This window comes from Ahaetulla prasina, chromosome 6 (genome assembly GCF_028640845.1).
Source record: "Ahaetulla prasina isolate Xishuangbanna chromosome 6, ASM2864084v1, whole genome shotgun sequence".
Classification (NCBI taxonomy): Eukaryota; Metazoa; Chordata; class Lepidosauria; order Squamata; family Colubridae; genus Ahaetulla; species Ahaetulla prasina.
The window spans coordinates 26,195,003-26,221,506 of record NC_080544.1 but is presented as its reverse complement, the minus strand read 5'-3'; the positions used below and the strand labels follow the sequence as shown (position 1 = coordinate 26,221,506).

The 26,504-nt window shown below is 44.1% G+C and overlaps 1 protein-coding gene across 1 annotated transcript in view; it reads right to left on the bottom strand.

Annotated features, from left to right (window-relative positions):
- Window positions 1–1,748, bottom strand: part of OIT3 (oncoprotein induced transcript 3) — a 52,418-nt gene extending 50,670 nt beyond the window's left edge. Inside the window, exon 1 of the mRNA XM_058188486.1 lies at window positions 1,622–1,748. Coding sequence (XP_058044469.1) covers window positions 1,622–1,739 — 118 coding nt within the window. The 5' untranslated portion in view covers window positions 1,740–1,748. The remainder of the gene's footprint in view (window positions 1–1,621) is intronic.
- Window positions 1,749–26,504: the final 24,756 nt, after the last annotated feature.

Sequence of the window (26,504 nt, the reverse complement as noted above, 5' to 3'; positions counted from 1 at the left end):
ATGGTTCACTCAGATAATTTCATTTAATTTTAATAACTTAGCTCAATATTCATCCCTTACATTGTGTGTGTGAGAGGGAGAGGGGAGAAGGAGGGAGAGAGAGAGAAAGTTGGGGGCTGTCTTGATTTCTGGAACAATTGTAGATTCCTGTTTATTCTTTGTCTATTTTAGCACTAAAATGGCATAAAATCTCACTTTCACAGAACTGAATAAAAATAGCACATACTGAAACTGTTGGGCATTACCTACCACAGGAAGATGTAACCATGTTGGTTTTATTAGAAAGTAAAGGAGAAAGTATCTATATTTGTGAGTGATGAGACTCTATTGCAGGGGTCTCCAACCTTGGCAACTTTACACCTGGCGGAAAGCTGGCTGGGGAATTCTGGGAGTTGAAGTCCGCCAGGCTTAAAGTTGCCAAGTTGGAGACCCCTGCTCTATTGCACATCAAATGGAGCAGAATTCCATTCGTATATTGGGCCCTTCCTACTTCTCATTACTTTTTTTCTGAAATTATGTGAAATTCTGCTGCTGGGATTCTTTAGCCAGCTATGGTATAAGCAAGCAGGGAACAATAGATGTGAGGAGAATTGAGTGTCATCTCAATCCTTTCACACAATATATGAAGGTTTGGTTGCTCTTAACTTCTCTGGAGCTACACTAAGCAATTACAAGAACAATAAAGGTAAAGGTAAAAGTTCGCCTCACACATACATGCTAGTCGTTCCCGACTCTAGGGGGCGATGCTCATCTCCAAAGAGCCAGTGATGTCCGAAGATGTCTCTGTGGTCATGTGGCCGGCATGACTCAATGCCAAAGACGCACAGAACGCTGTTACCTTCCCACCAAAGGTGGTCCCTATTTTTTCTACTTGTATTTTTTTAAAATATATTTTATTAAACTTTTTTTGCATTAAAAACATAGAAAAAAAGGAAAAGGTTATATCACTTAACAGCTATTTGTGGTGTTTTTCTTATAACAATAATCCATGCAATGATTACAAACATTAAATTGCATGTATTTGTGTTCTTGTTTTATCTATTGTTCATACTTAGTAACTAAATATCCTTATCTATCTCCTTTCTATTCATTTATACCACTGTGCCCATATATTATAAAATATCGATGTCTCTTTATCTTTTAAACTCAGCGTTAGTTTGTCCATTTCTGCGCAGTTCATGATCTTTTGTATAACAAGTTTCTCTGTAAGTATATATGGTTTTCTACTTGTATTTTTTACGTGCTTTCGAACTGCTAGGTTGGCAGAAGCTGTGACAAGTAACGGGAGCTCATCCCGTTACACGGAAACACTAGGGATTCGAACCGCTGAACTGTCGACCTTTCAATCGACAGGCTCAGCTTCTTAGCCCCTGAGCCACCGTGTCTCCACAAGAAAAATATACAGGACTAAACGCTACAGAAATTCACATTCCCTGCAAAACAAAGCAAAGCAAAACAAGAAGTGCAAATCTTCTTCCAAATTGCACAAAGAAAGCAAGCAACTGGGCATTTTGTTCACTACCTATGAATGGTCGGTAAAGGCTTCAAAAGAAACGCCAGCTCTGGACAAGAACATGGCCTTTCGGAACTTCCAGTTAATGGGACGTTTGCAAGTACTCACCCACTGTATTCTCCTGCAAGGACTGTGTATTCGCGTGGAGGCAAAAGGACAACAGGAACAGCAGGAGCATCCCCAGGTGGCCAAGGCCTCTGAAGCGAGAAGTCCCAGCAGGACCCATTGAAGAAGACAAGGGGAGTCTGCTTCTCATAATCCCACCAGATGCCTTCAGGCTCTGGTGTTTGGAAGCAAAGTGTACATGCAGAGAGAAAGTCTTGTGGACTAACTGGGGGTTTTATCAGAGGAAGAGGCCAAGATGATAATAGCTTCCACCGTAGCCTTGACCTGCCCACAGCAGCAATGCTTTTCAGAAACAAAAGGGGTGGGGGGGTATTTTTTTCTCTCCCTGAAGTCATTCATTTTGTTTGCAAAGCCATCCTCCAATTGTTTGCTTGCAACATGCCCTGCAGTGACCCATCTGCTATCTTATCCAGAAGGACAACTAAGGAAGAGACACACAGACATCCTGTGGAGATGGGGGGAAGATGGCAGCCCTTATCTATTTTTTTCTGCTTCTATGAATAAGAAAAGCAACTCTGACCTCGAAGAGAAACGGAGAATGAGATTTCATTCCTGGTTTTGCTAAAAAGCAGGAAAGCAGATTGGAACAGAGGGAACCCCATGAAGCCTTCCCCAAATCTGGTCAGGGGTGGGCTGCTGGGGGTTCATAGGGGATCTGGAGAACCTCTAGCTAAGATTCTGTGCAGTTTGGAGAACCTCCAAATCCCATTCCTGGCTGGCTCCACCCACCATGCCCTGCCCCTCCTAGGAGTCCCCATGTGGCCTGTTTTGGATGCAGGTAAGTGCAGGGTGCACACGGAGGCTCAGGTAGGGTGAAAAACGGGCCTACCGGAGGTTTGGGAAAACTGGAAATGAGCCTGTTTCCAGCCTCCAGAAGGCCTCCAAAGCCTAGGGAGACTATTTTCACCTTCCCAGAGGCTCAAGGAAAGCCTCTGGAGCCCGGGGAGGGCATAAACGACCCCCCCACCATAGTGCAGGAGGCTGACTAGGCCACACCCACAATGGCTACGCCCACTCAGCAACCAGGCAGAGAACCCCTTAGTAAAATTTTTGAAGCCCACCCCTGAGTCTGGTGTTCTCCAAATGTGTGAAACTACAGCTGCCAATCTCTTCACCAGCTGGCTATATTCTGACACATCTGGCTGATAACCCACCCAAGCAAAATGAATAAACAAAAGGCATTTTCCACCCTTATAAAGGTAATCTACTTCCCGTGTGTCGGTGTAGAATTTTTGGGCAAGGAATTCAAGGAAGAGCAATTAGCAATTTTAGGCTGGAGTACACAGAACTCAGACTTTGAAGGTTGTTTTTTCCTGCCCCGCTTTGTCCTTGGTCCTTTGTTATGATGGATTGACATTATCCGTAGCCGGTGATTTTGCATGCTATTGCAAATCCCGTAAACATCAATCGTCAGTCAAACTGAAAGGTTTCCTTGGGACTGCTGGACCAAGTAATACTTCTACTACAAAGAATGTTATTTGGGAACTTCAACCCATCTTTCTTGCTTATCTAAGAAACATTCACAGCACATGCAAAAAAAAAATATTAAACAACTCAACATTGTGTTGAATAGCGAAATAGAACATTGCAAGCAAGATAAAGAGAATACAGACTAAGATACAGAAATATGTACTGTATTTCATACATCCAGCAGGCCACTATAATAAACATCTGATGGTATTAGGGAAGGGAACCAGATGAATCTCCGGTGTTAAGTGTTGGAAAATAAGCAAAACCTATCTATCCTAATTGTATTTTTTAACTTTCCCAATCTGTCACCAAAGGGTCTAAGACAGCGATGGCGAACCTTTTTGCCATCGCGTGCCAAAAGTGGGGGAAGCATGGGACGGTCATGCACGTGCCCACACCCATAATTCTATGCACCCCCCACACACATGTGCATGCGCCCCCCCATGCTCCCTCCGCTTTTGGCACTCAATGGCATGGTGGGCCCAATAGGCCCGTTTTTTGCCCTCTCCAGGCTTCAGAGCCTTTCTAGGAGCCTGGGGAGGGCTAAAACGGCCTTCCCCACCCCTGGTCTAGGTTCAGCTCTCTGGTTTTCAGAGAGAAATGATTATAACAAAAAGATTAGTGGTCTATTTTAAAGACAGCAACAGAGAAGTAATGTCTCCCATTGTGTGCTAGAACAGAGGTTCCCAATCTTTTTTGGTTTGCGGCTCCCATAACACTTCGGATTTTTTCCGCGGCTCCCTTAATAGGTACATCCGATTTTTTTAAAAATTTTTGTCTTTTTAAGGATTTGGAAATCTACTTTTTAGATCGTTAAGGTTAGGTTAATTGAAAAATAAATTAAATACGAGCTTTAAATTCACAATTTATTGAACATCGTTTAATGATTTAAAATTATTAATGGGATGGATGGGCTTGTTGTTCGCTGCACAACTTCTCAAATCTTGGAATAAAATTGGAAATAGCGACTCTCATTTCTTGCTCGAGGTTAATTTTTGAGCGATATTTACTTTTTATTACCGCGACTGCCGAAAACCCAGCTTCGCACAAATAGGACGTTGCAAAAGGAATTAATATTCTTAGGGCTTTGCAACTAAGCAGTGGGTATTCCTCTTTTACTGATATCCAAAAATCAGAAAGTTCCATGCTAACAAATTTTAACTTCAATGTTGTGTCACAAGACAACTCAATAAGAGATTCTTCTTCTGTAGAGGTAAATTCTGATGGAGCTTTGGCTCTAAATGGGTCTTGAATCCAAGTAAATTTTTCAATGTTATCTGCTTCAAAGTATTTTTCAAACCATTTGATAAGCTGAGATAAATGATCTTCAAAAAGAGATTTTAAATTGCAAGACAAACTGATGAGTAAGCCGCCGTCTGCATGACAGTAAACGCAGGCAATAACAGAGGAAGGTCTGCCCGTCTGGATTTGCTGATGGACGCGCCGTCTCCTTTGATAAGAGCAACCTCTGCAAAACTTTCCCAGAAATGAAAGTCCCTGCTTCGGTCTCGGAGTTTGACCTCTCACGATCCCCTTGTTCCCTCAAATCTCCGCCTTGTAAAAGAGGTGACTGTTCTCGCCTCCAGCCTGACTCACCTGGGAGGAACCAACAAAATAGTTTTACTATTTTCTGCGCAACCCCTCTTTCCCGATGCCATCGAGCGTGATGGCCGCAGCCATGTTGAACAGCGTGTCAGGGCAGGCACTGGATTCAAACGGGCGGGCGAAGCCGGCGCTCGCGCTTCTCCTTTAGTCCGTCATCTGGGCAGGCGCTGTGATTCAAACGGGCGGGTGAAGCCGGCGCTCGCGCTTCTCCTTTAGTCCGTCGTCTGGGCAGGCGCTGGATTCAAACGGGCGGGAGAAGCCGGCGCTCGCGCTTCTCCTTTAGTCCGTCATCTGGGCAGGCGCTGGATTCAAACGGGCGGGAGAAGCCGGCGCTCGCGCTTCTCCTTTAGTCCGTCGTCTGGGCAGGCGCTGGATTCAAACGGGCGGGCGAAGCCGGCGCTCGCGCTTCTCCTTTAGTCCGTCATCTGGGCAGGCGCTGTGATTCAAACGGGCGGGTGAAGCCGGCGCTCGCGCTTCTCCTTTAGTCCGCCGCCTGGGCAGGCGCTGGATTCAAACGGGCGGAGAAGCCGCGCCGCGCTTCTCCTTTAGTCCGTCATCTGGGCAGGCGCTGGATTCAAACGGGCGGAGAAGCCGGCGCCGCGCTTCCTTTAGTCCGTCGTCTGGGCAGGCGCTGGATTCAAACGGGCGGGCGAAGCCGGCGCTCGCGCTTCTCCTTTAGTCCGTCGGCGGCGGTTGCCGTCTTCCTACCTGCTGTGGCCTGCCCCGCGGAGGGTGTGAGTGCGGCTGCGCAAAGGTCCCTTGGCTTTTAGAGTTATCCCAAGTTGCGGTGTACGAGTCCCGGTCGCTGCGGCCGTGTCCGGCTTTGTGCATCTGGGATCTCGCAACACCGCGTATGGAGCAGACGCTGCTTCTTCGCGGCGCCCTTATGACGATAGCGCGGCTCCCTGGGAAGCCGCGGCTCACACTTTGGGAATCACTGTGCTAGAAGAATGTTACATGATTTCTAAGCTTCTGAGAGGTATTTTCTAAAAATTGCATTGTTTCTGGATAAATAGAAACAGTACGTAACATAATAGAAGAGCGACGCTGTTCAGAAGATTATCATTTTCAAACTGAGGATTGCTTCAAACTTCCTATTGATATAGACATGTTTGTTTAGAAACACAGATTCTCAGCAGACAACAGTGCAGATGTCCTGAAGACTAAAATCAACTAAAGGTTCCTTCGTCCACATTTTCAAATTCTGATCATTTCTGATACTAATTTCCTGTTCTATTTTGCATCCCAGGCAGCATACCTTAAACATGTATGGGTGTGCATGTGTGTGTGTGTTTGTGTGTGTGTGTATGCTACATAGCCATATTAAATACAGGTAGTCCTCGACTTATGACAGTTTGTTCAGTGACCACTCAGAGTTACAACAGCACTGTAAAATGATTGTTTTTCATACTTATGACCTTTGTGGCATCCTCACGTAATCAAAATTCAGATGCTTGGCATCTGACTGATATTTATGACCGTTGCTGTGTCATGTCTCACGCCTTTGGCGACCTTCTGACAAAGTCAATGGGCAAAGTCAGATTTGCTTAACAACCGCGTTACTAATGTAACAACTGCAGTGATTCACTTAACAAATGTCTCACTTAACGAAAAGAATCTTGGGCTCGATTGTGGTCGTAAGCCAAAGACTGCCTTTAATAACTTTCAGGAATGGGGACTGAGAAGCAATGCTGTTTTGTAGCTGTTGTGAAGCCATCCAGAACTAGCTTTCCGTGACAAGGCCCTGGTGCTGTTTACTTCAAGGGTGAACACTGCAGATAAGACATACTTCCAAAATTGATTGCTAAGGGTCAAAGAACTAGGGGGTGGGGGCGGGGGTGGGGAAAATCACATTAAAGAAAGAAAGAAAAAACAAGTGAGACTTCAACTCTATGAGCTCACATTCCACCATGACAAAAGTTAAAAACAGCAAGAAAAAAGAATGTACTTGGCTTTAACGGAAGCATTACTGGAACTGAAAACCAAGATAGACAATGGAAAAATAATCTAAGGCAAAATGCTGAAGCAGCAGCAGTGTATATATATATATATATAAAAATGAAACAAATAAGCATTTTGTAAAAATAGAGAAATAAATGAGATGTGGAAGTAGGAAATGAAATCCATCTCTCTAAATCCCTCTCTTTAAATCCCTCACTTCTACACTTAAATCTCTAAAACCCATTCTTATATTTTTACATTTACGCTCTAACATTATACTTTGCATTGGGATTACACTCGCATCATATTTTTAATTGCTTATTGCTAATATTAGTGCAGGAATCCTCAACTGCCCTTTGGTAAACGGTCGTAACAGAAAAGGAGAGTAGCCAGGATGAAATACTATATAACCCATCATGGGCAAGAATTTTGTAAAAATAGGCAGTGGTAATGGTGTTTGCCTGTTCAATTATTTAGTTCGTCAAAGTATTTAAAGCTAAATAAGAAATAATCTGGGGAAGAGGAGAGAGAATCTTTTAGAAAAATGATTGTATAGAAGAACAAGTAAGCTGCTGTTGGAAGAAATATCGTTCTGGGTTCAGTTCAAAGTGGGGAGAAAGACACTGGAAACATGGTGGCTTGTTGGAAAGATGGTTTTAATGGTGGACAGGACCACATGCCTTGATGATATTGGCTGAAGAAGAAAAAAAAGGGTAGAATTGCTGAGGGTGTCTGGGGTTGATGCCCTCTCTGGGCTTTTGAATTTGAGCTTGCATTCTGATTGGTTGTCAGCTGGGGTGAAATCTTCTGAAGTGTGCTACTGGTTCTGTGAGTCTGCTACCAAGCGCGCTCCTCGCGTGCATGTACGCCTGAGGTACACCCGCGCAGCGCTAAAAAAGGAACATTTTGAAGCCTTCTGAGTCTGCAAAGGTAAGTAGAACAGCGAGGGGAGGGGAATCCACTGTGCCACGTGATTTAGATTAGCTAGAAAGCAGGAAATCCGACGATTCTAGCTAATATAAATTGTTCATCATAGCTTATCGTTGCCCAGCTGATCGTAGGAAATACTGGTAGCCTGAACCAGTAGCATTTTTTTTTTACTACCAGTCTGAACCGGTAGCATTTCACCCCTGGTTGTCAGACTCCCATGGGGCCATGCAGGGGCAACTCTGTAGGCTGTGTTTTTGAGTCCCCAAGGCTTGGTTGAGCCTTGCTGGGTGATGCAATCTCCCCAGGTGCCATGTGGCGAGTTCTGTTGCTAGATGGGTAGAGAGGGCTAATCCTACCTTTGTTGGATCTTGGATGAGGGCATTTGCTTATGAATAGACCTAGCTATCTCTTTATCTCTTAATGCGGACATCTGCTGGGGGCTCTTGAGGAGGGTGGGGGCTATTAAGAGCGAGTCCGCTTCCTGCCTTAAAAAACACGTTTCTTCATTTCTCATCCAGGGAAATATAATATTCTGCCTTTTTAATATTTCCTAAAACATTTCATTTTTCTAGGAGAAGGGTGGGTGCTAACTTCCTTCACTGCTTTTAACAACAATGAGCTTGAACAGGATGTAGAAAAGAGCCAGAAAATATTGGACAAAAGGAATTGCCACAAAGAACACAAAGTTTCTTTGGCTAAGGGTCTGTGAGTGTCATTCCAGAACTGCATTCCAATTATGGGCACAACAGGGGAAAATAATAATAATTTTGATTGATTTTGCATAGAAATAGCTTTTCCTTCTGTCACATTAAAAAGGGACTTTGGAATCTCCCAAGCTTATAGAGGCCTCCTGATTCTTTGGATACTTGCACTTATAATAAATTGGATTGTTTTCTTTTTTCCTATGTAATTTTTATTACGGTTTTTAATCAAGAAGATAAAAATGAGCACAAACTAATATCAAATAAAGAAGAAGAAAAAAAGAAAATGAAGAAATCAAATAAAAAGCAAAAAGTGCAAGAAAAGAAAAGGTGAAGAAAAATAGAAAAATAAAATATAGAGAAGTAATTTCCATTATTGTTCACAACGGTTATTTGTACAAATGTATTTTTATCTCTCTCCCTCTAATTATATCACAGTACTTTTCTTTCCATAATCTTCAATCCATAGATTACAAATTCATTTTTACCCCAAAAGCCCATAGGAGATTTCCAGTCACCAATAAATATAGAAAATGCCTTTCCTCTATTCAAAGAAGTCAATTTATTCATGTCAATAAAATCTATCCACTTCACCAATTATTCCTTCAGGGGTAGATAATGTCGAATCTTTCCATCTCTGTGCACATAATAAGGATTATTTATTTTTACAAGACTTCATCCAAGCTATATAAGAAAAATTTGGGTCTAATTGATATCAACAAGATAAGTTAATTAAGACCTAAATTCTATTTATTTCAGTGTGAACTAAATCCAAATCTTTCCTCACAGCTTTATGTTAATTGGGGTTGATATCTCAGCTAGTTGAGTCCCTGGACCTGAATGCATTTCTATCTGTCTTCTTAGTATGACTAGAACAGTGGTCATCAACGGGTGGTCCATAGACCACTGGCGGTCCACGAGAAAATTTTGGTGGTCCACTGAAAAAATATTTGCATTTTTAATATTGCAGTAAATTAGGGGTCCTCAAACTATGGCCCCTGGGATGGATACGTGCAATGAATGTTTATGTTGCCGCACAGTCTCCCCCTTTAAGGTCTTTTTGTATGGGTCAGAGGGGGGCAGAAATTCTGACTTGGGGTCTGCTTCAGCCTCCTAGTGTGGGACTTTGGGAGAAGGCTGGAGGAAAGTGCTGCTGGTGGCGAAGAGCCAGAGGGCCTCGTTCCAGTGTGACTGCATCATGGCCTGGGACTGGCTGACCATCTCATCCCGCTGAGCCTCCAGGTGCTGGTACTTGGCCTTGCACTCCCACAGGTCTTCCCTCTGCTTGGAAAGCCTATGCTCATAGTCCTCAGTGAGATGCTTCTACTGAGCCTCCTTCTTGGTCAGATCCAATTTGAACTGAGCTGTTTTGCCAACTCTTTGTTGTGGTGGCTGCTTAGCTCCAACAACTGCTTCCTGTTGGGGCCCTAAAGAGCCCAGGCGGGGAGGTGAGGAGTTTTGGCCACACCCATCCAGTCACATGACCACCTAGCCCTGCCCACCCAGCCAGTCATTAGGCAGATCATATTAGTGGTCCACGGGATTTAAAATTATGAATTTAGTAGTCCCTGAGGTCCGAAAGGTTGGGGATCCCTGGATTAGAATACTGCATCCAGTTTTGGTCACCACACTATAAAAAAGATGTTGAGACTCTAGAAAAACTGCAGAGAAGAGCAACCAGGATTATTAGGGGATTGGAGACTAAAACATATGAAGAACAGCTACAGGAACTGGGCATGGCTAAGCTAGTGAAGAGAGGGACCAGAGGAGAAATGATAGCAGTCTTTCAATATTTGAGGTGCTGTCACAGAGAGGAGGGGGTCAAGCTGTTTTCCAAGGCACTTGAAGGCTAGACAAGGAATAATGGATGGAAACTGATCAAGGAGAGATTCAACCTAGAAATAAGGAGAAATTTTCTGACAGTGAGAACAATCAACCAGTGAAACAGCTTGCCTTCATAAGCTGTGGGAGCTTCATCACTGGAAGCTTTCAAGAAGAGATTGGACTGCCACCTGTCAGAAATGGTGTAGGGTCTCCTGTTTGGGGGGGGTGTGTTGGACTAGATCAGGAGTCTCCAACCTTGGCAACTTTAAGCCTGGCGGACTTCAGCTCCCAGAATTCCCCAGCCTGCTTTGCTGGTTGGGGGTTTCTAAGAGTTGAAGTCCGCCACGCTTAAAGTTGCCAAGGTTGGAGACCCCTGGACTAGATGACCTACAAGGTTCCTTTAATTTGTTATTATCTTATCACCATTTAATCCACATAATGGGAAACACAATCAGTTTAAGTTGCACATAATGGTTTGTGAAGTTCCAGGAAAAAGCAAGCGTTCAACCCACTGATACTTATTTTTATTATTTTCAATGCACTATGTGTTGAAATGGAACCTTTGCATTCAATGCTCTCTTTGAATTCCATTCAAGTCATCCTTGTGAAGATTTCACTGGAAAGTGACACCAGTTTTAAAGACTTTGACCACATTGGGATTGGAGAGTGTAGCAAAAAAAAAAAAGCACTTTTAAGTCTTGGTGAGAAAACAGAATACCTCCAGAGTTTTGCCAGAGGCAAATTGAAGTCAACTGAAGGTCAACATCTTTCTTGCTTTAATAGAATATATATTCTACATTATCACTTCCTCTCCTTTAAGTTTCAAGGATTTAACTTTGCTTCCTGAAAAAGAATAGAAACAAGAGAGGAAAAAAGAGAAACTAAAAAAAAATATGTTCTTTATGTAGGTGCTTACATTAACAATGTAGTCCGTAATAATAGACTTCTAGAGATTAATGAAAGCTTCTTTGCCAAACAGCCTTTAAGAATTTTTTTCCCTTTGCCCAGGTGATTGCCTTTATTTATATATTGTAATATTGTTATTTATAATATTTGATATTGTTATTAAAATTCTGTTCATGTATATTTAGCATTTATTTACAGGTAGTCCTTGACTTAAATGGGACACGGTGGCTCAGTGGCTAAGACACTGAGCTTGTCGATGAGAAGGTTGGCAGTTCAGCGGTTGGAATCCCTAGTGCTGCCGTGTAATGGGGTGAGCTCCCATTACTTGTCCCAGCTTCTGCTAACCTAGCAGTTCAAAAGCACGTAAAAAATGCAAGTGGAAAAATAGGGATCGCCTTTGGTGGAAAGGTAACAGTGCTCCGTGCGCCTTCGGCATTGAGTCATGCTGGCTACATGACCACGGAGACGTCTTCGGACAGCGCTGGCTCTTTGACTTAGAAATGGAGATGAGCACTGTTAAGTTCGGGAAGTAACGAGGCTGGAGACCAGGGTAGTGACAACAGCTCTTTAATATATGGTGAACCCAGCAACCTGGCTGGGGAAAAACAACCCTTTATATACTGTTTAACCGGCGGCTTCAACCAATCAGCAACGTGCTTGTTTCCCGCCCAAAATATTTAAAGATACATAACACTCCTCCCCTCCCAGAAAACACTTTACCACTATTTACATATTATTTACATGTTATTTTTCGTAGACACGCAAATAACCTGGGCGTCTCCTAATTCTTTCAGACCTGCGCGGTTCAGTCCTGGGTGGTGTTTTGAGCTGGTCGGAGGGGCTGTTTGCTCCTCCCAGCTCTTTCTCTAGGCCATCGGGCCCTGGATTACTTGCAGATTCTTTTTCTTGGCCATCCGGCCTTGGATTACTTTTGTAATTTTCCCTGCTGTTTCCATCGGGAACCTGATGGCGTCGCTGGACCTCCGGGACCTCAGCTAAGTCTTGCGCCTCCCCCGGGTTATGGTCAGCTGTGGGTTCAAATAAGGAGTGGTCATTATCTGTCTCATTTAGCTCGGGTTGTTCAGCTATTCCTTTCCTTATCTGGTCTATGTGGCGCCTCCATTCTCGGTTGTCTTGTAATTCACCAAGTATGACTTTGGACCGTTGCTTTTATGATTTGCCCTGAGCCAACTTGGGCCGTCCCCATAGTTGCGGGCCCACACTTGGTCGCCTATGCCCATTTCTCTCGTTTTTTCTAGTTCCCCCTTGTAACCCTCTGGTGTGTAATGGGGATTCAAACGGTCAAGTGGGCACCGGAGCTTCCGTCCCATCAATAGTTCGGCTGGGCTTCTGCCTGTAGCAGTGCTTGGGGTTCTGTGCTGAACGGCCAGAAAGAAATCTATCTTTGTTTGCCAGTCACCTGGCTTGAGCCTGGACAATGCCTCCTTAGCGCCCGGACGGAACGCTCTGCAAGGCCATTCGACGCAGGGTGGAAAGGCGCGAGAGGGCATGTCGGATGCCCTCCTCTGCCAAGTATTCCTCAAACTGGGCTGCCGTGGTGCGGGCGTTGTCGGACACCAGAGTGTCAGGCAACCCGTGGGTTGCGAATAGGTGGCGAGGGCTGCGATTACTGCCTCGGCCGTAGTGGATTTCATGAGTATGATCTCTAACCATTTAGAGAATGCGTCGACAACCACTAGGAAGGTTTGGCCGTGGAAAGGGCCAGCAAAATCAATGTGGATTCTTGACCAGGGCCCTTGGGGTTTTTCCCATTCCCTGACTGGGGCCGTTGGGGGTAGAGGTCTGGACTCTTGGCAAGCCTGGCATTTCCCTACCCTCTCAGCAATCTCTGAGTCCATGAGTGGCCACCACACATAGCTTCTTGCTAGCCCCTTCATCCTTACGATCCCTGGGTGACCTCGTGGAGGTCCAATACCTTTCCCTTAATTTATCCGGATTACCACACGATCACCCCATAATAGGCACCCCTTGAGCCGAGAGCTCATCACGTTTTTACAAATTCCTTAAACTGTTCGCCCAGAAGGGCCACCCTCTTGTACCCAACCGAGTACAGTCCTTAACATAATGTCCCGGTATGATGCCCGAGCCACTTCCTTAGATGTGACTGGGCCAGAGTCCAAAGAGTCAATAAGCAGGATGGGCGTCCCGGGTGGGGTCTTGATCGCCCTGGTAGTGGGCATCTGCTTAACGCGTCCGCATGCCCCACTTCTTTCCTGGTCGATGCTGCAGCTTGTAAGAATAAGCGGCTGAAAATAGTCCATCGAGTCAAGCGTGGCGAAAGTGCCACAGGCGTTGGTGATCGCCAGCCAATATTCCTAACAGCGGTCTGTGGTCAGTCACAATTTCAAAATCTCGCCCAAAAACATATTCATGAAATTTTTCACCCTGACACAATTGCTAGCTTCTTATCTAACTGGCTATAGTTCCTCTCTGGGAGGACATCGTTCTGGAGTAGAAGGCTATAGGGGCTTCTGTGCCGTTTGGAAGTCTGTGGCTGAGCACAGCCCCCACTCCGTAAAGGGTGGCATCGCAAACCAGCACTAAGGGTAATGAGCTATGATACTGGATGAGCAGGCTATCGCTCGAGAGCAGGTTTTTTACTGCTTCGAAAGCCCTACTTTCCGACTTTCCCCAAGACCAAACAGTATTTTTCCCTAGAAGCTTATGCAGCGGTTCAGCAACGGTCGCTTTGTTTTTTAAAAAGACCGCGTAAAAATTCACTAGCCCCAGGAATGCCTGTAGCTCTGCTTTGTTTGTGGGCGCTGGAGCCTTTCTGATTGCTTTGACCTTGCTCTCAGTGGGGTGAATTCCTTTCTTGTCTATTCGGTAGCCCAAGAATTCGACGGATTCTACCCCTATCTGGCATTTGTTCACTTTAACCTTTAGTCCGGCTGACCGGAAAATGCCCAGAACCTTTCTCAGACGCTCCCCCAATTCCTCTACATTTTCCGCTGATATCAATACATCATCGAAGTAGGGAACTACTCCTGGGAGCCCTTGCAGAAGTCGTTCCATTAAGTTTTGGAACAGCCCCGGTGCCACACTCACCCCAAATTGTAATCGGGTACACTTGAATGCCCCCCTGTGAGTTACAATCGTTTGGGCTTCGGCTGTGTTGGCGTCTACGGGCAGTTGTTGGTAGGCTTGAGCCAAGTCTAACTTTGCAAAGACTTGCCCTTGCCCCAAAGAGTGCAGCAAGTGTTGCACCACGGGAACTGGGTAAGCGCTTTTCTGTAAGGCTTTGTTTAGCGTCGCCTTGTAGTCAGCGCAGATTCTAATTGACCCGTCTGGTTTTACTGGGGTGACGATTGGCGTCTCCCACTTTGCGTGGTCGACTGGCACCAAAATTCCCTGATTTATGAGCTTATCTAGCTCCTTGTCAATTTTTGGTTTAAGGGCAAAAGGGACTCTCCTTGCCTTTAACCTAATGGGAGCTACCTGGGGATCTAAGTTGAAGGAGATAGGGGTCCCCTTGTACTTGCCCAGGCAGTCCTTGAAGACATCTTCGAACTCGTTCATGAGCATGTCTTTCAGGTTACAGTCACTTCTGTAGATGCCAGTCACTCCCATGCCCAGTGCACGAAACCAGTCTAGTCCCAACAAACTAGGCAGGGTCCCTTCGACGATCGTGATGGGCAGGGTCTTCTTGTGTGGTCCGTACTCGACTCGGACAGAGGTGGTCCCTCGAACAGGGATTCGATTCCCTTGGTAATCGTGGACTCGTAGCCGTTGTGTTTGCAGGTGGCGCTTCGCGACTGCTGGCAGTGACTTCGCCAAAGTGTCCCAAGACATGATGGTGATCGCTGACCCGGTGTCCACTTCGAGTCGGCACCGCACTCCCTCTATTTTGGGTTTGGTGAAGATCTTCTTCTCCACTCGGGTTGAGGCGCGGCCTATGACCACAGTCGTTTGGTTCGAATCCGCGCCTTTTTTGTTTGAGCCAATCGCGGGTCGCCTTGCCGATCCCGCTCTGATTGGCCGATTTGAATTTTCGGCGGGAAGGTTGGGGAGCTCGACAGACTTGAGCTAGGTGCCCTTTCTTCTCGCACCGCCGACATGTTGCGTTCTTAAACTTGCAGCGTTGGCGCTGGTGTTGACCTCCGCAACTTCCGTGATTCGTCCGGTCCTCTTTGCTGCGTTTCTCGGTTCGGCAGACCCCTTCCTCATCCTCACCGACGGATTCGGCCTGGATCTCTTCTTGGTGCCCCGGGGTTGACTTTGTGCTCGCCTTTGGTGTGAGAGGCTTTTGCAGTGTCTCCGCCGCTTGGGTGGACATTTCATGCGCTCGGGCTTCGTCCAGGGCGTTCGCCAGCGCCAAATTGCTTTTCGATAGCAGCCGCCTCCGCAAACGCATGTCTCTGACCCCCCTGATGAGTTGCTCCAGCAGCACCTCGTCCAGGTCTCGGCACCGCACTCCCTCTATTTTGGGTTTGGTGAAGATCTTCTTCTCCACTCGGGTTGAGGCGCGGCCTATGACCACAGTCGTTTGGTTCGAATCCGCGCCTTTTTTGTTTGAGCCAATCGCGGGTCGCCTTGCCGATCCCGCGCTCTGATTGGCCGATTTGAATTTTCGGCGGGAAGGTTGGGGAGCTCGACAGACTTGAGCTAGGTGCCCTTTCTTCTCGCACCGCCGACATGTTGCGTCCTTAAACTTGCAGCGTTGGCGCTGGTGTTGACCTCCGCAACTTCCGCATTCGTCCCGGTCCTCTTTGCTGCGTTTCTCGGTTCGGCAGACCCCTTCCTCATCCTCACCGTCGGATTCGGTCTGGATCTCTTCTTGGTGCACCGGGGTTGACTTTGTGCTCGCCTTTGGTGTGAGAGGCTTTTGCAGTGTCTCCGCCGCTTGGGTGGACATTTCATGCGCTCGGGCTTCGTCCAGGGCGTTCGCCAGCGTCAAATTGCTTTTCGATAGCAGCCGCCTCCGCAAACGCATGTCTCTGACCCCCCTGATGAGTTGCTCCAGCAGCACCTCGTCCAGGTCTCGGTACCCGCAGTCTTTGGAGGCTTTCCGCAGGGCGGCCATGTAGTCGCAGATGGATTCGCCCTCTAGCTGTCGGCGCTCTCCAAATTCAAAACGCCGCACGTATTTGGACGGCGTTGGCGCGAAATGGTTTTTTAGCAGGGTTTGCAGAGTTTGCCACGATACCGATTGCATTGGCGTTGGCTCTGCCAGGGCTTCCGCGATGTCGATGACCTCGGGACCGCAGTGGCTCAAGAAGTATGCCCTTTTGCGGTTGTCTGGAACTCCTTGCAGTTCGTTAGCTTCTAGAAAGCTTTCGAAACGGGTCATATACGTTCCCCATTTCTCTCTAGCCGGGTCAAACGGTGCGGGCGGAGTGTAACTGGCCATCTCCGCGTTTCTGCCCTGTGTTTGCTGGGTTCGGTTCTTTCGTGCTTCAGCTCGGTTCTGGTGCTCCTTAACCTCGAAATCCCACCTTCGTCGCCAGTGTTAAGTTCGGGAAGTAACGAGGCTGGAGACCAGGGTAGTGACAACAGCTCTTTAATATATGGTGAACCCAGCAACCTGGCTGGGGAAAAACAACCCTTTATATACTGTTTAACCGGCGGCTTCAACCAATCAGCAACGTGCTTGTTTCCCGCCCAAAATATTTAAAGATACATAACAAGCACCGCCCCCTAGATTCGGGAACGACTAGAATGCATGTGCAAGGGAACCTTTACCTTTAGTTCTTGACTTACAACAGTTTATTTATTGACAGTTCAAAGTTACAACAGCACAGAAAAAAGTAATCTATGACAATTTTTCACACTGTTGCAGCAACATGATCAAAATCCAGACACTTGAAACTGACTCATATTTATAATGGTTACCTTATGCTGGGGTCATGTGTCATGCCTTATGAGACTGTCTGACAAACAAGGGTCAATGGGGAAGCCAATTCATTTAACAATCGTGTTACTAACTTAACAACTGCAGTGATTCACTGAACATTGGGGGCAAGAAAGGTCGTAAAATGGGGGCAAAGCTCACTTCACATCTGTCTCACTTAGCAACAGAAATTTTGGGCTCAGTTGTTGTTGTACGTCAAGCACTACCTGAACTGTAGATGTTTGTTCTGTAGGATTGTTTGAAAGTTCTCGTGAATCTGGTGGTAGTTGATGACATGTTAATTTGATAAAAAAAGAAAAGAAAACCTGTTGGATTTTTGTGCATATGGGTCCCTTATATCCTGTGCTGTTGAAGTATTTGGCTGTTGACAAATCCAGTATTGTAGGATAGTTGACATACCACCGTAGACCATTGAACTCTGGATTTCAAGCTCTAAACACAGATCCAATAATCAAGTACGATACCTTATCCCATAGGAACCTAGAGAGCAGAACAAATTAAAAATCCAGATAGTAGACATCTTCACGGAATTGCTATGAGTGACAATACAAGCTAAAAGTGACAATGCCAGTTAAAAGTAACTATCAGGCGTTTGAGTCAGATAGTAAAATCAGAAACATTTAAATGAAGAAGCGTTCTAACGGGTGCTTCACTCAAGTTTACGTGACTTGAACAAATGCACAGGGTAACTGTATCTTAGAACTGACTTCAGAATTAATCCTAAACAACAGCTTGGATGTACTGTGAATTTTGAGACTATTGGAACCAATAAGGAAAGAGCGATTACCATATTATCAGATTAAATGGAAGTATAATGCTAAACATTTTGTGAAGAACTAGCTCTCTTGAGTAATCGATGGATGGATTCAAGTACATCCATTCTCCCTTTTAATTGTCCCAAAGGTGCTTCTTCATGAGGCAACTGGACTCTGAAGAGAGACTCCACCAACCAGAATGTCCAGTTGCCTCTTTAAAAAGCACCTTTGGGACAATCATGACCTGGATGGCTGAGAATCTCCATAGGCACCCTTTTAATTATCTAAAATGTAATTATTTTATTTTGGACACATTATGTGAAGATCTAGCTGAGAGTGATGAGGTGGCCTAGAGGTGGAGCTTTCGCTTCACAGGAGCTGTGAGTTCGATTCTAGGTAGCAGCAGATATTTCTTTCTCTGGACGCAATGAGTAAATTGTCTGCTGTGAATTCTGCATAGATGTCAGGAAGGGCATCCGGCTAGTAAACACTCAGTTCCATTCAGTCACCCTAACCCCACCGCAATGCAAGGGATTACAGGGTGATCAAAAGGAAAAAAAAGTGAAGATCTAGCTCCTTGAGAAGTCCCCAATATTGGGAAAAGTAGAATGATAGAATGTAGAATGACACAGCAGAGTGGACAGACTTAGTTATAGCAACAATGGGTGCACCATTGAAAGACTTGAAGGATCAAGTTGAAGACAGATCAGCCTGATGAAGTTCTTCTATGAGTTGATATCAACCTGTTGGATATAATTATCAATTAATGACGAATCAAGGAAGAAACAATCACAGGAATTTCAATAAGGAATTTTAATACAATGCAGCATTGTGGAGTTCTTGGTGCTCTCTGAGTTAATTGTTTGCTGCAGATGTGTCATTACTTAACTAGGTGACATCATCAGTGCAGTTGGGTGTAGGGTTTACTCCAGGGGTGAAATGTAAAATTTGTTATTACCTGTTTTGTGGGCGTGGCTTGGTGGTGGTGGTGGCAATGTGACTGGGTGGGCATGGCCACCTTTTTTTTTTTACTTTTAAAAGCATTTTTTCTACAACCTCTTCAGCCGAAGAGGTTGTAAAAAATGCTTTTAAAAGCCTCGGATGATCAGGCAACTCAGCTGGGATCGCCAGAGGAGCCTTTTAAAAGCATTTTTTCTACAACCTCTTCGGCTGAAGGGGTTGTCAAAAAAAATGCTTTTAAAGGGTTCTGATTATTCCAGCTGAGTTGCTTGACTGTCAGAACCCTTTAAAAGCATTTTTTTACAACCTCTTCGGCTGAAGAAGTTGTAGAAAAAATGCTTTTAAAGGGTTCAGATGATCCCAGCTGAGCCGTGTGATCATCAGAGGCTTTTTTTTTTTACTTTTAAAAACATTTTTTCGGCCGAAGAAAAAATGCTTTTAAAAGTAAAACAAAAACCTCTGATGATCGTGTGGCTCAGCTGGGAATGAGCGGGCGGGGAGGGGGGAGGAATTTTTCCTACTGGTTATCTGAACCACCCGCTATTGCTACCAGATCGGGCGATCCGGTCCGAACCGGGAGCATTTCACCCCTGGTTTACTCCCTGTTTATATCTAGTAGCTTGATGGGCAAAGTATTGGTAGGAGTGTGGTTTTCTCCTTTGCAGTCCCTCAGTTAAAGAATTGTTTTCTGGTTGTTTGTCTGATGCAGTTGTTGGCTATTGGCTGCTGGCCTTTTTGTTACATTAGCTTTTTAATTATCTCTTCTGAATGGTCTGTAAATGTGGTTTATCTCTGTGTGTCTATTGATGCCAACTCTCGGACCTTCGCCAACTCTCGGACCTTAGAACCTTCCGCCGTGAACTTAAAACACACTTATTCAGGTGCGCAGGACTGGATTAGATTTTTTAGCTTTTAAATTTTAAATTTTAAATTTTATACTGATTTTAATTGGTTTTATTATTTTTAGTTCAATTGGCTGGCTAAATATTTCATTTTAAAATTTATTTTAAATTCATTGTCTATCTATGTATTTTAATATGGCTGTACACCGCCCTGAGTCCTTCGGGAGAAGGGCGGTCTAGAAATTTGATTAATAAATAAATAAATAAATAAATAAATGCTCATTTGTCTGAATGCCAAGCTTCCAGGAATTCCCTGGGTTTTTTGGATTTGGTTTGGCCTAGGATGTCAACTGTTTCCCAGTTGAAACTAAAGCGATTGAGTCTGTCGATGTGTTGTGAAGTAGTTTTCATCATATTTTAACTGCTTTTTGGTTTTCATGGATGTGCTTTGTTAGCCTTCTGCTGGTTTGCCCTAGTACCGTGATGGCGAACCTATGGCACGTGTGCCACAGGTGGCACACAAAGCCATATCGGTGGGCACACAAGTGTTGCCCTAGCTTAGCTCCGGTGTGCATGAGCGCGCCGGGCAACTGATTTTCAGGCCTTCTGGGCCCACTGGAAGTCTGGAAACAGGCTGTTTCTGGCCTACGGAGGGCCTCCAGATGGGTGTGGAAGGCCGTTTTCACCCTCCCCAGGCTCCAAGAAAGCCTCTAGAGCCTGGGGAGGGCGAAAAATGGGCCTACCAGGTCCACTGTGCCATTGCGTGCCAAAAACGGGGGGAGTGCAGGGGGGACGGGACACATTGAATTATGGGTGTGGGCAGGTGCATGCATGACCCCCCGTGCTCCCCCCACTTTTGGCACGCAACGGCAAAAAGGTTAGCCATCACTGCCCTAGTAGTACCTGTTACAGTCCTTACACTGTACTGTATGTTGTAAATGACTCCTGTTTTTACCTCTTGGGTTCCTGGGTCTTTTGGTTTACTTAAGATGTCTTGGAGGACTTTAATTGGTTTCTGTGCTAAACTCCCCCCCTTTCCTTTCCGCCTCAAAGAAAAACATACCGACATTGGCAGGGCAAGTAACTGTAAATGAGGAGCAAACCCCATACTCTTTAACACTGATGTCAGCTAATGAACTGTCTGCAAACAAAATGTCTCCACAGTTCAATCTTGAGCTAGTTATATCTATAAGAGCATCAGTATTCTAATATCATACTCTGTTCTGAAGGAATGTAAAGGAGTACCCCATACTATTGAAAAATTATAAGCAAGTTGTTTTTCTGGATCAACTCGCTTAAGTCATTACTAAAAGTACAATGATGAAGGGTATAAAGAAAAACAAGGCAACATCTGGAAGTCCTACCTCACTAATCTTAAGAATTCTTCAGAAGGTCAACAGGCACCCGGATAGAAATTCAGCACTGCATTCTTCTTCTTCATCACTTTCAAAAAAAATTTCACAGTTCATTAGCAAGCTTAGAAATCATCTGCCAAGAAGAGAGGTTGTCTTGCGAATTCGTAAATTATTAAAAAGCAACGTCCAGGTACTGTGCTGAGTTTCAAATGGTAGTGAGAAGTCAAAAGAGTTCCAGAAAGTATTGTGCCTTCTGTAAGGTAAAGGTAAAGGTTACCCCGCACATGCTTGCTAGTCGTTTCCGGCTCTAGGGGCGGTGCTCATCTCCATTTCTAAGCCAAAAAGCCAGCGCTGTCCAAAGACTTCTCCGTGGTCATGTGGCCGGCATGACTAAACGCCAAAGGCACATGGAGCACTGTTACCTTCCCACCAAAGGTGGTCCCTATTTTTCTACTTGCATTTTTTATGTGCTTTCGAACTGCTAGGTTGGCAGAAGCTGGGACAAGTAACGGGAGCTCACTCTGTTATGCAGCACTGGGGATTCGAACCGCTGAACTGCCGACCTTCTGATCGAAAAGCTCAGCTTTTTAGCCACTGAGCCACCACATCCCTATGCGCCTTCTGTAAAAGATGCTAATACTACATAGGGGATAATTAGGTAAGGAATCTAAAACAAAATCTGTCAATTCACATTGTATTTATCTTATTATTATTATTATTATTTATTATTTATTCAAATTTGTATACCGCCCTATCTCCCGAAGGACTCAGGGCGGTTCACAGGCACATAAAACATTTATATACAATTAAAATAACTATTAAAAAACTTATTCTAATGCCAAATATTAAAAAATAGAAATATAAATCTTAAAACCAAATTTAAACCCTTGTAAATTTAAAAATCTATAAATTTAAAATCTAAATTTAAAATCTAAAATCTAAGCCAGTCCTGCACAGGTGAATAAATGCGTCTTAAGCTCGCGACGGAAGGTTCGGAGGTCCGGAAGTTGACGGAGTCCTGGGGGGAGTTCGTTCCAGAGGGTGGGAGCCCCCACAGAGAAGGCCCTTCCCCTGGGCGTCGCCAGACGACACTGTCTAGCTGACGGCACCCTGAGGAGTCCCTCTCTGTGAGAGCGCACAGGTCGGTGAGAGGTATTCGGTAGCAGTAGGCGGTCCCGTAGATAACCCGGCCCTATGCCATGGAGCGCTTTAAAGGTGGTTACCAACATAGGTTCGCCATCTAATTCTATAGTGCATCCATACCTTTAGTATGATTCTCATTAAAGTCCTCAAAATGTTTGTAGGACTCAGAATGTTTACAGAGCTGGAAAAAAAAGTGGAAAGATTAAAAGCTGGGGAAAACAAATTCATACGCTCTCCTTGTCCCAAAGGTGGTTTTTCAGGAGGCAACTGGACATTCTTTGTTTTTCTTGAAGATGTTTCGCTTCTCATCCAAGAAGCCTTTTCAGTTCTGACTGAAAAAGCAACCAGGTCATGGTTGTCCCAGTCCTTTGGGACAACCATGACCTGGATGATTGAGAATCTCCATAGACAAGCTTTCTTTGTTTGAGGATTTTTGCTGTTGTTGTGAAAACAGCAATGAGGAATATACTAATTTGGGCATATAAAACAACTAGACACAAGGACAATTTCCCCCCGAATGCAATCACTCTGCTTAACAACTAATTCTCACAACGTTGTCAAATAAATTACTAAGACTGTATTGTTATTATTCTTCTCTTCCTTACTAGTATCTATCTCTTCCTACTTATTACTATAACCATGTTTCTTGTATCTTTCAATTTATATTGTTTTTATTTGTTTCCTAGTACGATTTGATAGCTTATTAGTAATCTTGATTATCACTAAGTTTTGTATCTTTTTATTCTTGATGAATGTATTTTATCCTCCTGATGTACACTGAGAGCATATGTACCAAAGACAAGTTCCTTATGTTCCAATCACACTTGGCCAATAAAGAATTCTATTCTATATAAAAGCGAGTCCTTTTTTTGCATAGCATTCATCAAACTTACAACCGCAAGATTGTTACAGCGGCATCATTAGTTGTGACGGCACCCATGGCAACTTTTTAAAAACCCAAAAGTCACTTTTAGTATCCGATATAATTTACTGCTCATGATTAGCTGCTGTGCCCATGCTTTGAAAAGGGTTATTACAGTGAGCCCAATTAAATGGTAGCATTGAGGCAAGCTTCCTTGATCCTAAAAAGCTAGGAAGAATTGCTGGTTAGACTGAGAAGCTGGAAAATATGCTGGAAGACGAAAGGGATATGGAAGCTGGCCACCTTCCGCCGCGAACTTAAAATCTACTTATTTCGTCTTGCTGGACTCGCTTAAATTTTAAATTATCAAATTGATTTTATGGGTTTTAAATTTTTTGTAAATTTTAGAGGGTAATATTTTATCTATAAGTAGCCATATCAAATAGGTTTTGTAAGGGTTGTTTTTAGTTTTGTATTGTTGTTTTCTTTCTGTATTTTATTCTTGGCTGTACACCGCCCTAAGTCTTTCGGGAGAAGGGCGGTCTATAAATAAAAATATTCTATTCTATTCTATGTTTGGAGCCCATTGGTACCAATCTGATAAATTAATAGAATTCCTGTCAAGATAATTTGAAAACTATGTATAACTCTGAAATAGATCTTTATCTGATTGTGGGCTTTCCCTATGCATCTGGATAATAGAGATTCAGTATTAGACCAGGAAAGCCTTTGATCTCTCTGCCTTGATTTAACAGAAAAACAGAATTGGAAAGGATCTTGGAGGTCTTCTAGTCCAACCCCTTGCTCGAGCAGAAGATCCTACACCATTTCAGGCAAATGGTTTCCCAATCTCTTTTTTAAAACTTCCAGTGTTGGAGCACCCACAATTTCTGGAGGCAACTTGTTCCACTGATTAATTGTTCTGTCAGAAAATTTCTCCTTAGTTTTAGATTGCTTCTCTCCTTGATAAGTTTCTGTCCTTTGCTTCTTGTTATGCCTTCAGGTGCTTTGGATATTAGGTTGACCATTTCTTCTTTGTGGCAATCCCTTAGATATTGGAACATTGCTATTATGTTTCCTCAGTCCTTCTTTTCATTCGATCAGACATATCCAATTCCTGCAACCGTTCTTCAGATGTTTCAGCCCTTAGTCCCCTAATCTTCCTTGTTGCTCTTCTCTGCACTCTTGCTAGAGTCTCAACATCTTTTTTATATCATGGCGACCAAAACTGGATCCAATATTCCAAGTGTGGCCTTACCAAGGCATTACAAAGTGGTTTTAACACTTCACGTGATCTTGATTCTGTTTGTATATTGTATGAATCCACTATTTACATGCCTCAAAATAACGGAATCAACATGAGCAGCACCTGCACACACCATTAAAACAAAAAGCAGCGAGCATCATCTCGTGCTCTCACATTTGCCCCAGTGCCTGCAGGTGCTATATGATGACACATTGTTGTACATGAAAGTGGTATCAAATAAAAAGAGGTATTTAAAAATTGCCCATACAGAAAGTGTGGTATTAGGGATAATGCTAGGTTAACCTTCTTCTTCTTCTTTGGTATATCATTCTTTACATAGAAAGAAGATACAATTTTGTTTAGTTTTTCCCAAATCCTATGCTTTTGCTACTCAGCCCCTTGACTAGCAGTTCAATTTGCAATGTTTATTTATTTATTTTATTTGTCAAACATGTACAAGATAACAAGTGTTAACATATGAACATAAACATAAACAAAGGAAGTAAATGCAAATAAATAGGGACGGTTAAGACAGGGATGATAGGCACGCTGGTGCATTTATGCCCGCCCCCTTTACGGATCTAAGAAGGGAGTAAGGTCCACGATAAACAGTTTGAGATTGAAACTGTGAGGGTTTGAGGCTGTAACAATGGAATCGGGTAGAGCATTTCAGGCGTTGACCACTCTTGCTGCTGTCATCGTATTTCCTGCAATCGAGTTTGAAGCGATTTACCTCAAGTATGTAACTGAGAAAGTATTGGAATATCATTTGTTGATGTCTCCATCCCATAAATTTGCCTGCCTTCTTCTCCGTGTCACTGGTACCGTGTCCAAGGCTTTGATTTTCTCTTGATTTCCAATGGAATAGCTAAATAATAAACTGTGCACCAAGGGCGTGGTATCCCTAATGACAAGTGCTTAATTTAGAAAACGTAAAAGAGATATCATCTCTACAGTAGTAGGTTCCACTTACCTTCGCTATTGGTTCGGAATCGGAAGTGCTCGCACACTGCGCTTCTGCGCATGCGCAGAACCTTCTGTACAAGCGCAGAGTGTCCGTGATGACATCCGGGCGGGTGAGCGGAACCTCCCACCGCTGCCACTACCGGTTCTCCCGAACCGGGGCAAACCAGTAGAAACCCACCACCGCATCTATATATGAATGGCTTATCAATAATTGATACTTAAATAACTGGGAGGCAGGGGGAGGGAGAGAGAAAGATGAAGCAAATCCATTATGGAGCTACCTATAATGTAGATGAAACATATTTTAGAAGTCTGTAAATAAAATGATATGCCATGATTTATGGGATTAATTTCTTATATTGAAATACTTCTGTGCTGCATTTTTGTAATACATGAAGAGGCACGGAGACACATCAGGAGCCCAAGAAATGTTGTTTATGGACAGAATTAATGGAGGTTTGCTACACCCAAGTTCACACGTTCCTTGACCCACCCTTGAGTTGGGCGTGACAGAATGTCAAGACAACAGTTCAAAAACAGAATAATTATTTATTGTTCCAGAAGTACATTTCTCTTTTATACATATTTAATAAATGATACAGGATTGTACACATGTTCATTATTTTATTTTATTGTTTTTTTTTAAAGGTCTTTTCTCCATGCCCCCTCCCTCACCCCAAACACACTCAAGAGAATTCTGCTACAGGACTGTTTGCGTTCTTCCTTTTTTTTTAAATGCTGCAGACAAAGAGGATGAACAGATAATTTAACAATTTTTATTGGTTCCCCCCCCCCCCCGCCTAAAATTTAAAAAAATTTTTGCCACATAATTAAAAGGAGAAAGACGGGGAGGAAGTGGGAAGAGGAAAACATCTCGGAACATGCATCCATTCAGCTCAACATGCCATTGAGGGCGAGGGAGGAGCGACCATCCCGTCTTGCAAGGCACCTGGCGTCTGGTTTATATTTATTTTACACTTTAAAACACAGTTCCTCCGAAAGTGGGAGCCTCTTGCCTTGACACAGTGAAAAGGAGTGAGAACGAGCTCAGAGACCTTCTTCCATCTCTTATCCTGCCTTCCTCCCAGGATCTATCAAACAGGACAACGAAGGCGGCCATGGATTCTGTTTAGCACAAGTTGTTAGGTTCTCCTTAGACAAGATCGTCGGGCTTCTAGCAGGTGGTGGAGATCGCTGCTTTTCTCCCACGCCCTTTAGGAATGGAGGGACCAAATCTGCTACCCTGCAGAACCCTGACCCTTCAGCACCAGCCCGTACTTTTAAAGCTACTTTAAGAAGAGGGGGGGATTGTGGTTCAAAGTGCAACTGTAGTCTTTTGCTTATCAAGACATAGTTATTCTGCTAGGCAAACGTAATATTTAATCGTCCCTCTTGTAAAGGGATTTCATAAAAGCGTCATGATCTCAAGCCAAATACCGCATACATATATGCATTACCGTAGGCCCAAACTCTTTGATTTGCTTTAA